The 15,170-nt window shown below is 41.0% G+C and overlaps 1 protein-coding gene across 3 annotated transcripts in view; it reads left to right on the top strand.

The window, feature by feature from the left end:
• ABCG1 (ATP binding cassette subfamily G member 1) overlaps positions 1–14,915 on the top strand; it is a 49,950-nt gene extending 35,035 nt beyond the window's left edge. For 2 of the 3 annotated variants that reach the window (XM_083500513.1, XM_083500514.1), the window contains exons 8-15: positions 899–1,013; positions 3,023–3,171; positions 4,356–4,457; positions 4,692–4,860; positions 5,599–5,699; positions 6,716–6,874; positions 7,368–7,486; positions 8,730–14,915. In XM_083500513.1, the coding sequence (XP_083356639.1) occupies positions 899–1,013; positions 3,023–3,171; positions 4,356–4,457; positions 4,692–4,860; positions 5,599–5,699; positions 6,716–6,874; positions 7,368–7,486; positions 8,730–8,958 (1,143 nt within the window). In that variant the 3' untranslated portion in view covers positions 8,959–14,915. The remainder of the gene's footprint in view (positions 1–898; positions 1,014–3,022; positions 3,172–4,355; positions 4,458–4,691; positions 4,861–5,598; positions 5,700–6,715; positions 6,875–7,367; positions 7,487–8,729) is intronic. The other variant, XR_014525465.1, reaches the window with a different exon arrangement.
• Positions 14,916–15,170: the final 255 nt, after the last annotated feature.

Here is a 15,170-nt window from a genome sequence, read left to right as displayed (position 1 = left end):
CACAGAACCATGGCTATTCTGTGCTGAGGTGGCCTTAAAGGCCGTTCCACTCCACATATACTCAGGAAATTTTGCTACCTCAGAAGTTCCTCTGGGAGACTGCTTGTTTGAAAATGCCTGCATGTCGACGTCCCCTTTTTATACGGAAACCTTGTGTGTCACAGAGAAGTCAATGGACTGATAGGTTGGATCTTGATGGTTCCTGGGGATCTATTCACACAGAGAACCTAACGTACACCACCCTGGAGGTGATTTTCATGATCACGGCAGCACGTTTTTCAGTCATTCCAGTTGGAAAAAATTGCTTCCAAGGAGCCACAGCTGGGATTGGGTGACACTTTAAAGTGCTCTGAGGGCCTCATTAAACATTATCTGCTGATGCATGCAAACAAACCCCAACATAACTGCAACTCCTTTGCAAGGGAGGGAGCAGTTTACAGCAGAGTCCTGGCAGAGGGATCCATTGTATCAGGACTGTGCTGCAGAATGAACCTACAATGAAGTATTAGTCCGGAGGGGCCCTCAGTGAAAAGCAAGTGAAGAATGACAATTATAGAATCAATTTGCTCGGTTACTCCTCTTTCTTTGATGGTTTCATGTTCAGCCTGTTTTCCACTATGTGTCTGAAGACAGAGTTTAGTAGATAAAAACTCTTCATGTGTTTTCCAGAAGTGAAGGTCTCAGAGTTGAGACTACTTACTTCTGAGAAATCACATTGCTTCCTGAAAAGTATACTAAAATCCCTCGGACGTTGCTGTGTCGCAGTGTCCTTTGATTTAGACTCTTAGCAAGGAATCTTGCTACTTTCCCCTCTGATCAGATAGTGGTTTACTGAATAGGTTTACAAGGCAGCCAGTCTCGAGTATTATTTATCATTTGTTCTTTTTCTTTCTTTCAGCTCTATGTCTTGAGCCAAGGGCAGTGCATTTACCGTGGGAAAGTGTTAAACCTAGTCCCTTACTTGAGAGATTTGGGTTTAAATTGTCCAACGTACCACAATCCAGCAGATTTTGGTGAGCAAATGGATTGATTTCTTGGTTGTGCTTATTTGTTTTTGTTTTGAACAAGCTCTTGAGAGCAAAACAGAAATTTATTTTTAATATATGTCATAAAATGATAACCTCTTTCTTGTTAAATCACACCCTCTAGTGGTAGGCAAGCATGCTGAACTCAGCACATGAATAAGTTCTTAGAAATGAAAAATTTGGGCACAGGCAATGTCATGTCTCGTTTCCTACCATCATTTCCCCAGAACAACTGAAATGATTTTAAAAATCTGAATTTCCTGAATTTCTTCCTTCTGTTCAATAGAAAAATCCAAGAAGTCCAGTTTTATTTGAATTTTGAAACCGTAGTGGCTGGACTTGCTAATAAATTTGATATTTTAAAAGTTTCAAACTGGCTTGCCATATTTCAGAAAATGAAAATCCAGAGATTTTTTTTGGCAAAGTTGTTGAGGTGGGTTTTTTGGGGGGGGGCATTTTTTAACTATTTCTGAGCAAAATCATCAAAAATGACACTACCGACATGGGCGGCCATATGTCCAGATTTCCCCAGACATTTCACCAATTTTCACCTGTTTGCGACTGCAGTATTCCGGATGTATGGCAACCCTGCATTTCATCAACATATAAAGTAAAGGTAACCAAATAAATGTCAGGGAGTGTTCAATGATAATTATTTAATTAGTGGACAACCCTATACAGTAGTACTTCGGGTTACATACGCTTCAAGTTCAGGTTACAGACTCCCCAAACCAAGAAATAATACCTCGGGTTAAGAACTTTGCTTCAGGATGAGAATAGAAATTGTGCTCCGGCGGCACGGCGGCAGCAGGAGGCCCCATTAGCTAAAGTGGTGCTTCAGGTTAAGAACAGTTTCAGGTTAAGAATGGACCTCCAGAACAAATTAAGTACGTAACCAGAGGTACCACTGTATATTACAATCATATGGGTCTGGTCTTACAAGGTGTTACACTTACTTAGTCCTGTGATTAAGCCTATAACATATTTCAAAGCTGTTACAATCACTGTCCTGACTTCTGCAACCTGTTGCACCTGGATGTTTTGGACTACAGGATAATGGCAACTGTAGTCCAAAACATTTGGTGGGCACCACATTGCGGAAGGCAGCAACATGCTTTTAGCTACTTCTATAGTCCAGCTTTCATTTAAAGTGCCAGTATAGTGTATACTGCATGTCTGAAGAGCAGGTGACCTTCTTCAGGAACTGTCTAATAATTCTAGTTTGCGCTATGATGTTGCTTATGGAGTGAACATACCGGGGTGTGTGGCTTACAGAGTTGCAACCCCTGCCCCTGTCATGCGTTCATCATAACTTATGAACAGGCTGCATTGTATTCATATTGTATCTCTGCATGCAACCCGTGACCTGCATTTCTTCAGAAGTAAAATATCACAGGTTTAGATGCTACAAGCATTTCCTTGTCCCAGAAACCTGCTATGACCATGGGATTGTTGAATTTCTTAGATTGCCATGGCTGGATTTTGTTCCAAAATTTCGTACTCTTTGAAATAATTTCTGGATGCAGTTTCTGTGTCCCAGTTGCAATTGTCTTTCATAGTGCTTTAATAGCAGCAGTGGGGCTCTTCAGATATTGGATTTCAACTCCCACCAATCAGCAGTGGTCAGGAATGATGGGATTTGTAGTTCCAACAACATCTGAAAGAGCACAGGTTCCCTATTTCTGCTGTACAGTTTCGTCCGTCCCCCCCCCCCCCCGTGGAACACAGTTTACCATCCTCAGTGGTCCAGTAGGATAGAAGCCTCATCTAAAATAATCATGAGTTCAGTAGCTGTTGTAATCTAGAGCCCACTTTCTCAAATGCATGGAGTATTGAGATAGCTTCTGCTACCCTTTGAACTTTAGGGCCCACCATTTACACAAATGCGCAAAAATATCTCTGCACCCACTTCTGAATATACCTGCCAGCTGAGATTGTTTTGTGCACCAGTCCTTTTGCCTTTTCCATAACTATTTCACATTTTCTGTTCTGTTTAGTGATGGAAGTTGCCTCCGGAGAGTATGGAGACCAGAACAGTCGTCTAGTAAGGGCAGTCCGAGAGGGAATGTGCGATTCCGATTTCAAGAGAAACTCTGGGGGAGAAAGTGAACTTAACCCTTTCCTATGGCACAGACCATCTGAAGAGGTAATTTAAATGAAAATTGTGACTTAAATGGCTGAGGAAAGGCGATCAAGCTAGTTGCTACAGTCCTTCAAATGCCTTCTTTGGGGGGCAATGCTACTGACATAAGCCAGAAATAAGCAGTTCAAGAATGGCAATTCTACGTCATGGTTGGTGCCATTGCTCCAACGTTACACAAACCAGACATTTGAGGAAACATTTGCATGGAAATGAACTTTGTTATTAATGTTTTATTGAGCCAAGACTTCTAAGCAAGATTGTTAAGCAAATTCTCCTAACTTGGGGTTATATCGAACGTTAATTCTACTCAGGGTAGTTCTGTTAAATTCAATGGGCGTGACTAACTGAAGTCCATTTGTTTCAGTGGGTCCTCTCTAAACAAAACTTAGTTTTATACCACCCTTGAATTTGTTTGAAAGCATTCATATTCACATTCTCCTTAATTGATTTCTTCCAATATTCTCAATGCTATGGGATTTTTGGGGAGGGAGGGAGTCAAAACAAAATCTCAATTTGACAAGCTGATGCTTATCATTCTTGCCTTATCATTGTGCCTTTATTCTTGTAAACTGCTTGGAGGGTTATTTATTTATTTACACTCAAACAGTATATAAATTTTATGAAACAAACAACAAAAATAAAAGGTCAATAACATTCATATTTGAGTTTTTTAAAAAAAGAAAAAGAAAAAAAATCTGAGCTGAGTTAAAAAATAATTAAAGCCCGAAACGTCATGTTCACGTGAAGCGCTTCATCCAGAGTTATTTGCAAGTGCTTAACATTCTTTCTCCTCATCTGAGACTGAAGGGAAACTCAGGTAGAAAGCACTTGTTCCCGCAACCCACCATTAAGTTGTGTGGCAATGGGCACTGGTTTTTCAGCAGGGATTAAATGCATTCATGGATGATAAATCCAACAGTGGTGACAATGGCTGAATGGGGGAAACAACCAGCTCTAGTGTACAGCCATATACTGGTTGCTGGGAGACGGCCAAAGAACAAGGGAGAAGTGTTCCCTTTCTACCTTGCTGGTGAGCATCTCAGAAGCATATGCTTGGCTGCTGTTGCAAAGAGGATGTTTGACTAGATGGCTCCTTCATTTCATTCAACAGAGTTCTCGCATTCATTGATCCAAAACCTGTCCTGAGTGGTACATTTAACTACCTTTTTGTTTGTCTATTCCTCCAGGATTCTTCATCCACAGAAGGCTGTCACAGCTTCTCAGCCAGCTGCCTTACTCAGTTCTGCATTCTGTTTAAAAGAACATTTCTCACCATAATGAGGGATTCGGTAAGGCTGGTTTCAATGCTTAAAAAAAAAAACTACTCCATTTAGGAATGTCCAAACGATGATGAGAGTTGAAGTCCCAAACATGTATTAGCTTGGAGGAGGCTGGTATGGAATGTGGATAGGCTGTTGCACGGTATACAAATGATAGATCCATATCTACCAAATTAAGCTATGTTACAGCACTTGTCAACTCAAAACATTCTTAACACAAGCATATCTTTGCCTTCCTACCAGGTCCTGACGCATCTGCGGATCACATCGCACATTGGCATTGGACTCCTCATAGGATTGCTGTACTTGGGGATCGGAAACGAAGCCAAAAAAGTCCTGAGCAACTCTGGCTTCCTCTTCTTTTCCATGTTGTTTCTCATGTTTGCTGCTCTCATGCCAACAGTCCTTACATGTGAGTCATGACCTGTGCAGGAGGCATTTTTTAAGGATTTCTGTGATGCTGTTGAAATCTGAGAGAATTTTGCCAGTGACTTGGCTTCCACCCTCTTGACTATTTAATTGATTTTAATCAAACAAGGAAATGTAATGGCCTTTACAACTATTATTATTATTATTATTATTATTATTATTATTATTATTATTAAAATCCCAAAATGGTGTGTTGTCTTTGTTCATTGCCCACAAATTGTTGTGACACAGAAGTAAACCACCATTCAGCCCTTTGTGATTCCGTATTTTCTGTGTCTACAGCTAGTAACTTGATAGGCCACCTACAGGATTTATAAAATTCATATATGAATATATACATAGGTAGATATAGGATCCTGCTTTTCCTCTAAAAGGAATACATGCTTACAGTGCTGACCAGTTCATGCATGTAAAATCACCCCCCAACTGGTGAAGCATGAGCAGGTATGGCCAGGGCAGTGGAGGTCCATGTGGGCACTTGCAGCCCATGGGCCAAATTAGGCCCACTCGTCACTCACCTCATATCGCATGAAGTTAGCTGTGGAATTGGTAAGCCGCAGCTGCAAACCTAGGACCTCTTCCACTTTACCTGCTCCTTTATGCTGACTGAATACAAGGAACACCACCTTGTAAAGCCCAGCTATCACATTTGAATTGTAATGTTATAATCTACAATTGCAATCAGTTTATCTGTTGTTGTTGTTTTAATTGTTCAACATAGTTCCTCTAGAGATGGGCGTATTTCTTAGAGAACATCTGAATTACTGGTACAGTCTGAAGGCCTACTACTTGGCTAAAACGATGGCTGACGTCCCTTTTCAGGTAGATCTGTCTTTTCACATCTCTCTCTGTAATTTTGTTGAACAGCAAAACAGTAGGAATCCTGAACGCACTCAGTTATCTTTTCCATATAAATGAATAGGTGCATGTGGGGCAGCTTTGCAGTGGGGACAGACAGGGGCGGAGAAAGGGGCTGGGGTGGGGGCAGACCACCCCTGGTGTTCTCACTGAGGGGGTGACAGTTGGCAGTCGCGAGCGCACGGCATTTCGAATGTCTACCGTCGGTGGCTCACTCCGCCCTTGGCTGCAGGGGTCGCTCCGCTCCGTGCACCTGACCCGCTATCCCACACCTGGGAGGGCACCCTCCATGCCCCTTGCCCCTCAGGAGTGCGCCCTGCCCCCCTCAGGAGCGTGCCCACCCTGGTGAGTGTGGGCATATGCTCCACCGCTGGGGACAAGGCATACCATGACAGCTGGTGGCATGGCCTCCCTTGGAGCAATTTGGGGGGTAGGGGCAGTATGCAGAGAGTTTAGACAAAGATTCTGCACACCACTATGTGATATATTTTCTAAAAACAACAAAAGTGAATTTCAAAATATAGTTAGCGCTCTTCTGAAAGGTGCTGGTGGACACTGGTTGAAGTTCAGTTGCTAAACCAATATGGCTTACATGATGAGATGAAGAAAATGTATTCTTCCTCTTCCCATGTGTTCCATCACTGGATGTGGGGAGGAAAGATGCCAACCTACAGTGATACCATAAAGAGCTGATGTAGCAGGAAGCTCCCATTCCTCCCTCCCCTAAGCAAAAAACAGTACCGATTACCATATTTTTCCATGTATAAGACTATATTTTTTCCTAACTTTTTGAAGTTTAAAATAAGAGGTCGTCTCATACACGGATAGTGCATAGTGCATTTTCTTAATTTTGGGTTGAAAAAATAGGGGTCGTCTTATACATGTGGGCGTCTTATAGATGGAAAAATGTGGTATTTATATCAAAAAAGAAAGAAGTTGTATAATGCCATATTCCTTAAAAGATGTCTGTCTCTTTGCAGATTATGTTTCCTGTAGCATATTGTAGCATTGTGTACTGGATGACCTCACAACCCTCTGATGCGCTCCGATTCGTCCTGTTTGCAGCACTGGGGACAATGACATCTCTCGTGGCTCAGTCACTGGGGCTTCTGATTGGGGCAGCATCCACTTCACTCCAGGTCTTGGCTCTTGCTTTTTTGTGATATTACACCAGCCTTGGCCAAGCTGCTGCTGCCTTCCACCTGTGTTGGACTACAACTCCCATCAGCCTATGCTGGTGGGCACTGATGAGATCATAGAAGTATAGAGTTGGAAGAGACCACGAGGGTCATCTAGTCCAACCCCCTGCAATGCAGGAATCTTTTGCCCAATGTGGGGCTCAAACCATTGGCGCTGAGATTAAAAGTCACATGCTCTACCAACTGAGCTGAAGATCAGACATATAGTCCAAGAGCTCTGAAGGTCACCGACTTGGCGAAGGCTGTATTACATATCCCTGTTCCTTTCGGCAATTGTAGCTTCAGTTTATTGGCATGCTTAAGGATGGTGCATGCCTTCCAACAAATGCAACGGGCACTGAAAAGCCTTCTGTTAGTGATGGGTCTGGCAAAAATGCAACCCTCGTTTTGCTTTAGTTTTTAATCTTGATATCTGCCTCTTTTTTTGTTATAGGTGGCAACATTTGTAGGCCCTGTTACAGCCATCCCCGTTCTCCTCTTCTCAGGATTTTTTGTCAGCTTTGATACCATTCCAGCTTACCTCCAGTGGTTGTCCTACATCTCATATGTCAGGTAAATGTGAAGGGTGCTGACTGGCACTTCAAGTGCAATTCTAATAAAGTTTCACCATTGATTAATGCATCCTCTTGTTTCATAGAGTTAGCACTTTTTAAAAATGAGAGCATGTGCATGAAATGGATGGGTGTGGTTTGAGTTTTAAAGGGGCCATGTTTGGCTAAGTCTGATCAACTTGGTAGCATATAGGACCTGAGCCAGAGAATCCTGTTTTCAAAGCTTAGTTCAGAGAGTGTTAGCACATACTCCCTGTGTGACCACAGCTAGGCAATACACCTTTCTGCCTTTCTCTACTGAAGAAATGGAAGTTTTAGCCTTATGTCATTATACAGAGTTGTGGAAGTGCCCCACTTTACAGATCCTTGCAGGTTTTCTTCAATTAATCGCCCTCGCCAGCTTCCCAGCAGGTGACCAGTCTGCAGAAACTGGAATTTATTTAGTTATTTAAAGCATTTGTGCTCCACACTTCACCTGAAGGTCCCAGGACAGAAATACACACATCAAAATCTAATGAAGAATCTAAGCCAACAAACTAGGAAACAAAACACAACACAACAAGTTATACAATAAAATTGCAAGTCAGTGAAACAGCAAAAAAAGGGAAGACAATCTCATCTCCCAGGTTCTCCTTTACCAAAGGCTGGGGCATCCCTTTTCCCCTGCTGATAAAGCCAAAACAGTGATATGGTGAGGGGTGCCATCTGTTTGATGGTTTTATACATGGCTACAATCTAGCAAGAATTAGTTTGAGTTCATATATGGGAAACTGCTTCTGCAGTTAGGATTGTTCTTACCTAATCTGGGTATCCAATAATATTTGTTTAGGGATTTTTTTTCTTTGCTCAGCTGGCTTGTTTTCTGATGTATGCCCCCCATTTTACCTTCATAACAACTCAGTCAATTAGGTTAGTAAGATCTTATGATTTGTCCGGAGTTTCATAGCGAATTTCATGACTGAGCAGTGGTTCAGAACTGCATCCAGATCTAGCATCATATTCTCACTGTGCAACACATAACAATCACAAGCAGAAACTAAAGCTACTGATATTGTCATTATTGCTTTTATGGCTTAGCTTTGGGACTGTACGTGGATCGTCATGGATGTAAATATAGTGATTAAAATGGCCAACCCCTTAAGCAATAATTAATTCAATTACTGTTGTTTTAAGGTACTTGATTATTATTTTTTGCCTGATAGATTTGATTCCGCTTTGACCTTGCAAACTATTATTTTCTCTAGATACGGATTTGAAGGTGTCATTCTATCCATCTATGGTTTGGATCGGGAAGATCTCCACTGCGACAAAGATGAAACTTGCCATTTTCAAAAATCAGAGGCCATCCTCAAAGAGCTGGATGTAGAAAATGCTAAACTTTATTTAGACTTCATCGTGCTTGGAATTTTCTTCATCTCCTTACGCCTCATTGCCTACTTTGTCCTCAGATACAAGATTCGAGCAGAGAGGTAGAGAGGAAGCAGATGCAACAAACAACATTCAGTTGTAGACTGTTGTTATTGTCTGATTGTGGCAGACAAGTCTCCAGTGCCGAGCTGCAAGTGGGATTGTGATCTAGCCCATAGAAAACCATGTCCTGGTGGATTAATGGGTGCATAGTTAACCATGATTGTGAACTGACTGGGTTTGGTCATATTTCTTTTATGCTTTCTAGCTTTAACTAGGAAGACAAACTAGAAGGGAATCTTGTTTCACATCTGGGAGCCATTGCTGCTGATCACAGGAATTTTTTCTCATGGAAGCTGTGTTTTCTTGTAAGGTAGCTGTACTCATGTGGCAACAAGGTAAAAAAAATGGCTGGGGATCTTTCTTCTATGTCCTGCAAAAATGTGAGGAATATATTATCTCATCCTGTTGCATCACTGCAATTTTTGCACGTATTTTCCCCACAAGAAATCCCCCATGAAAACAGATGTCTGCAGATTCGTCAAACCTTTATCAAATGAATGGGGTTTTTTTCTTAAAAGAAAGGATATATAAGTAATTTGATATCTGTTGTCTTCTTTACATACAGATTTCTGGAGCTTTATTCTCATGAGCTGGTCTCATACTCCCAAATCACAATATTAGAAAGAAATGTCAAATTCCACAAACTCTGTAAAAAGAATTCTAGGGTGCAAAAAGTGCATTTTACCTATAAGCTGACCACAGATGATTCCTTTTAGCATTTTTCTTTCAGGATATTCTTTCAACCCATGTTTCTTATGGTATTTGAAATATTCATTGTCCACATTTAACTACCTCCCATGGATGCAAAAGCTTGAGTGTTCCTGCACTGGGAATCTGAGGCAGTCTAAGCAAAATAGAATCAGATCTAAACACGTGTTTGAATGTTCTAAAATATTTTAATAACACAGATATTGACAGAAGGGAGAATTGCCAGTGGTGCAATGTCATGACTCCTTATGGAATAGTAAAAGTTTTCTCCAGTGCATATGTAGTTCTTCCGGTTTTTGCAAGGCCAGCATGTATAACAAAAGTCATCAGTTCTGTTTTTCATGAGTTCCAACATACATTTCTCGCAAAACATACTGCCATTATGACCCAACACAGAGGCTCGGTGGCTCTAACCCAGTAGCAGGCAGCATGGGGACTCCCAACAGCTGAGTCATTGCTACTTACAGGAGGGAGCGGGTGAAGGGAGATATGACCGAGAGGTCAGCATGGTGCAAACGCATCAGCAGGAGTGCTGGATTGGCTCATCTGCTGCATTTGCATCATGTCAACCTCCCCACTGCCTTGCTGTTCTCCTTCTGGTAAGCAGCAGCTTCTCAGTTGTCAGGAGGTCAAGTGGGCATCACTGCCCCACTATACCATTCTCTACTGTCCTAACCCCACTGAAATAAAATGGCTTAAGCTTGCTGGATTGCTTGGTTGCTAGATTGCAACCAAGTGGTCTAAACAGAGGCAGCCAACATGGTGCTGTCCAAATTCTGTTAGACTCCATCACCTTTGACCACTGGCTGCAACTGATGGGAGTTGGAACCCAATAAGTCTGGAGAGCACAACGTTGACTATCCCAGGTCTAAACAATAATTAACCAATTTTTGCCATCCATTAACATTTTGCTTTCCTTTCGGACCAAGTCAGCCTCGTAAAATGTACGCAGGGTAATTGGAAGGGAGTTGGCTCTGCATTCCTGATTTCTGCCAAGCCAATGTGCTTCTGTATATTGGCAGAATTTTGTATAGTAATTGTGGGTTTACCCAGCAGTTTAAAGGGCGATATGGAAAATTAACAGAGTAGGAAGTCAGTAAAGCACCCTAGATCTGGAAGAGATCCAAATGTGCACTCTGGTTGGGAAATTGAATGAATGGCATTATGTTGACTTTATGAGCGAATCAAATAAGGCTGTTTTCAGGCCAGAAGTGGTTTTGTTTCAGCAGCTCATTCAGCAACTAGATAAAATGGCCCACTCAGAGAAATTGGATCACAGTGAGATTCCCTTTTGTGCGTGTAATCTAGAAGAGCCATTGTTCAACGGACTATTTTAAGCACTTCAGAGAGATCTTTGTTAAACCAAAACTGGTAGAATAAGCCACAGCTTCTGGGTGTCTCTCCCTCTCCACAATTTGGAAGATTGAAGGAGAAGTATTGGCTTTAGAGTGATAAATGGCAAATTTTAATACAATTTTGATTGCTTTGTGAACAGATTTATATTGCTAGAGATAATAAGTTCTTTCCTTTTTACATATGGCGGGATTCAAATCTGCACCACTAACTAGAGACCCAAAGTGCAGGCAGGCTTCCAGTAACCATAAGGTCTACCTTACCCAAAAGCAACAGTAATCTGATGTGACAGTGTATGCCTGTCATTGTAATCTGGGAGCTGTTCAAATAACCAGACTTCTTATCTAGTTGAGTGTCCTCAAATTCATTATTGTAATTCAGGTTAAACAGGTTTCTGTTTTTAAGAACTTACAAAAACCCGTATTAAAGGCACAACTCTTTCAACTGGAGATCATTAAATCATAATACAATGAGCAGATCATTCTGATGTAATGTTGTCCCATCCCCCCACCTCCAAGTTTTAAGATGCTTCACTTTTCAGTGAAAGAATGCAGCAAGAGAACCTTCCAATTTGCATGTGGTGGTAATCTGTTGTGTTGGGTTTTATTCTGGTGCCTCTTTTATCAGAAAGCTGTCACAGCTTTCAGTATAAGTCAGTGATGGGTTTTCGATGCAACAGTTGTGTTCGATTGAAATTGAGGTGAGTGTGTAAACCTTTCCATCACGCACAAAATTTGATTAAAAACGGAACAGGTGCACAATAGGAAATTGATGGAAGACGAAATGAAAACTCAAGACACCTCTTTGTGTTCTTATGTTCCAAGCTGACGTTAGAATGTTCTCCTTTACATCAGTTCTGCACTTGAGACAACATACCTCCTGCTGGTGGCAGGAGACCCCCCCCCCCCCCAGCTGTCCACTTTGTCCATGCATCAAATCAGACATGATTGACCATAATAATCCATCTTCCATATATTGCCATGAAGAGGCAAAGGGCTAAAACTGCCTAGAGCAGGTGAATGTCACAAAATGTCATCTGATTGTAGGATATAGCCACAATCAGCTTTCCACAGTTTGCGAATGATGAATTAGATGTCATGGATTTACTTAAGATGAAACAGAACTTGATTGGGCAAGAAGAACTGGCTTCTTGATGCTTTCCATAATAGCCTCAAATTACTTTGCCAATATGTCCATTTTGTATTTTCAGTTTTGGGAATTTAAAGTTGGATTGGGTTGTTTTTTTTTGCCACAATCATTTATAATATTCTTATCCCTACCCAGTTGCTTCATGCCATACTTTCTCATAAATAAATAAACCTATCTGCCACCGTGGGACCCAGCTAAAGTGGTGCAGCTTGGAAAATGAAATTTTAACAAGGAAACGATTCGATCCAGAAATATATTGAACAATTTTTGTTACCTTAATACAGCAAGCACGACACTAGTCATTATATATTTAAGTTTCAATTATTACAATGTTAGTGGGTGCTTTAGGGAATTTTGTTTTCTGTTGGTTTTGGGATTGGTATGACCTGTCACTAGCTGCTTTTAAGAGAGGCTGTGCCCCATAATTATAGAGAAATGTCAAATTCTATTACCGGTGGCTTATGATAATTCTTATAGCTCCTTTTCAGTGTGTTGAATTGTATAACACAGCCCATGTCAACCTTGTGTCCTCTGGCTGTTGTTGGACTACAACTCCCATGAGGACCAGCCAGAATAGCAGGTGGATGAAGGCTGGTTATTTACTCTGTGACATGTTCCTGGCTTAGTATCTAGCAGATTTGAATAATTCCACTTGTATTGGGACATTCCATTACAAAACTAAAATATGGGAATTTATTTTTTTAATTTTTTTTTCAAGGAATGGGGGGGGGGGACTGTGAAAGAATTGCACCTGTGGCCTATTGTTTCTTTTCAATCATTTATGTATTCATAGCTACAGCAGTTATCTTCTGCTTCTGTGGCTGGAGATAATTCCACAGGAGTTACAATTGTGCATGCTATTGTTCTTGCTTGTGGAAGCGCTTGGCAATCGCCATGTTTGCTACAGCATGTGAGCCATCTGTTATCATAGCAATGGCTGAGACACCTGACCTCAAAGCAATTGTGGAATGTTCATAATGCCTCTGGTATTCCAACTAGGTACTGAATCCTGCCCAAATGATGTTTTTCCATTTAAAAAGGACACTCAAGTGGGTCTTAAAATGGCAAAGGAAATGTTGCATTTGAAATGACATTTGTGTAAAAGTTAGAAAGGGAAACTGCACAGTTCCTATCAATTTATTCCAACATCGGGGTCTCCTTTCTTGCTTTCCCAAAAGCTCATTTCACATATTTCATGAATGCATGGGGTGGGGGGACAACTCAGGATTGTGCCCACTGTTCCCCCTCCTATGTGCAAATAGGCCCTATGTGCTTGCAGATTGCATGCGTATGGACTATGCACAGTCAGGAACCCAGCAAAAGACAGGGTCCCATATCACTCATACACCTGGTATGTGCATCGACTTGGCTCAGGCGCTTGGCTGAACATGCAAGCATTGGGGTCAGCAACAGTAGCCACAATCTTCCTCCTCTTCCTTCTCTCTCTACACATTCAACGCACCTGCAGTTTTCTTGTGAAAAGGGCTCAAGGTGTTTGCTTTTCAAAAAAAATTAAATCAAAAGTAGGAAATTTTATAGGTCTATATATGTATTCATTTAGGCCTCTAGATCTCAGCATTGACATGGTCTAACCCCAGTTACTCAAGAGTAAGTACCATTGAATTCACTAGGACTTACTTCTGAGTAGACAGGATTAAGCTTGTGCTTGCACTGTGAGTGTATTTTCCAGAGGATTATCTTTCCTTTTATTTATGTGATCTGTTAGAAACCTGGATGTACTAAATAGTCTGTGGAGCTTCTTCTCTTCCTCAGGTTTTGCCGAAATTTTACTAGCCTGATAGTCTAAAAAGAATCCAACAATATTTGTCCTTGTAGCTTTAAATGAAACATTGAATTGTTCTTTTTTTAATGATCACGAGGCATCCATCTTTTTTAAAAATGATTTTCTGTATGTGAGTTGTAGTGTATGGTATTGCTGACGGTGGATTTGAACTATTTGTACAATACTGGCTCTCGGATGCAGCGAGCTGTTGCCCTTAAACCTTATTTAGTTATTTAAGATACTTAATGTGTGTATGTATGTGGGTGGGTTTTTTTAAAAAAGAAAAATAATAAATAAAAACAAAATGCAAGAGTCAATGCAAGTAAAATGTCAAAAACTCAGCGTGCTGAAGTGTGCATATACTGTATGATATCCTTCACTAAGCTGATGCTGTCCAGATGTTTTGAACTATAACACCCATCTACCCCATCAACAGCTGTGTTGGCTGGGGCTGGTGGGAGGTGTGGCCCCAAACCAACTAGAGGACACCAGTTTAGTCAAGGTTGCTGTCTGTCAACTAGCTCTCCTCTCTTGGATGTGTAATGCACCCCCTGCATTACTTTGGATTCCTGTTGGTTTTGCTGTTTTAGAGACTATTGCTGCTTGCACGCTGTGATACATTTGCACTGTTGTAGATATATGTAAACATTGTCTTCTTTCTACCCCCTGCTCCTCCTCCTCCTCCTCCAGGTGACTTCTTCATATTTTGAAGTTTAGACAATGTTAGTGAACGACATGTACCTGATTCATGTACCTAATCAAAAGATTTAGGATGTTGGTATTCTAACTCTCTACTTTAAAGATACTAACATGAAAAGGCTTTGTATATTTCTGTATAGTAAATTCCTAGAGGATCTTTGTATGTGCATTATTTTCCAAATTAGAGCTCTTGTTTTCTGAAAATGGAGAACACTTAACAATGTAACAAACAGAGAATAAAAATAAAAGTATTGCTATTTTCAGATTATCAGCTTGGTTGCTCTTTAATGGCCAGATTCAACCATCCTTCAGCTTTTCAGTTCAAGGATCAGTCTTTAACCGCAGACAGTAGGGCATGTTGGAGAATTCCAACAAAAATGGGAACAGAAGCAGAAACTGCCAATGTTTGCTTATTCATGCCATGCCCAGAATGGCAATCAATCCAATGAATACTGATCAGAATTCATCATTATTGTTGTTTTTCAGTCTACAAATGAACATAACTGCGTTGAAATGGATGGTG

Source organism: Podarcis liolepis (genome assembly GCF_965112155.1).
Source record: "Podarcis liolepis genome assembly, chromosome: 4".
Taxonomy (NCBI): Eukaryota; Metazoa; Chordata; class Lepidosauria; order Squamata; family Lacertidae; genus Podarcis; species Podarcis liolepis.
This window is presented reverse-complemented; position numbering and strand designations above follow the sequence as displayed.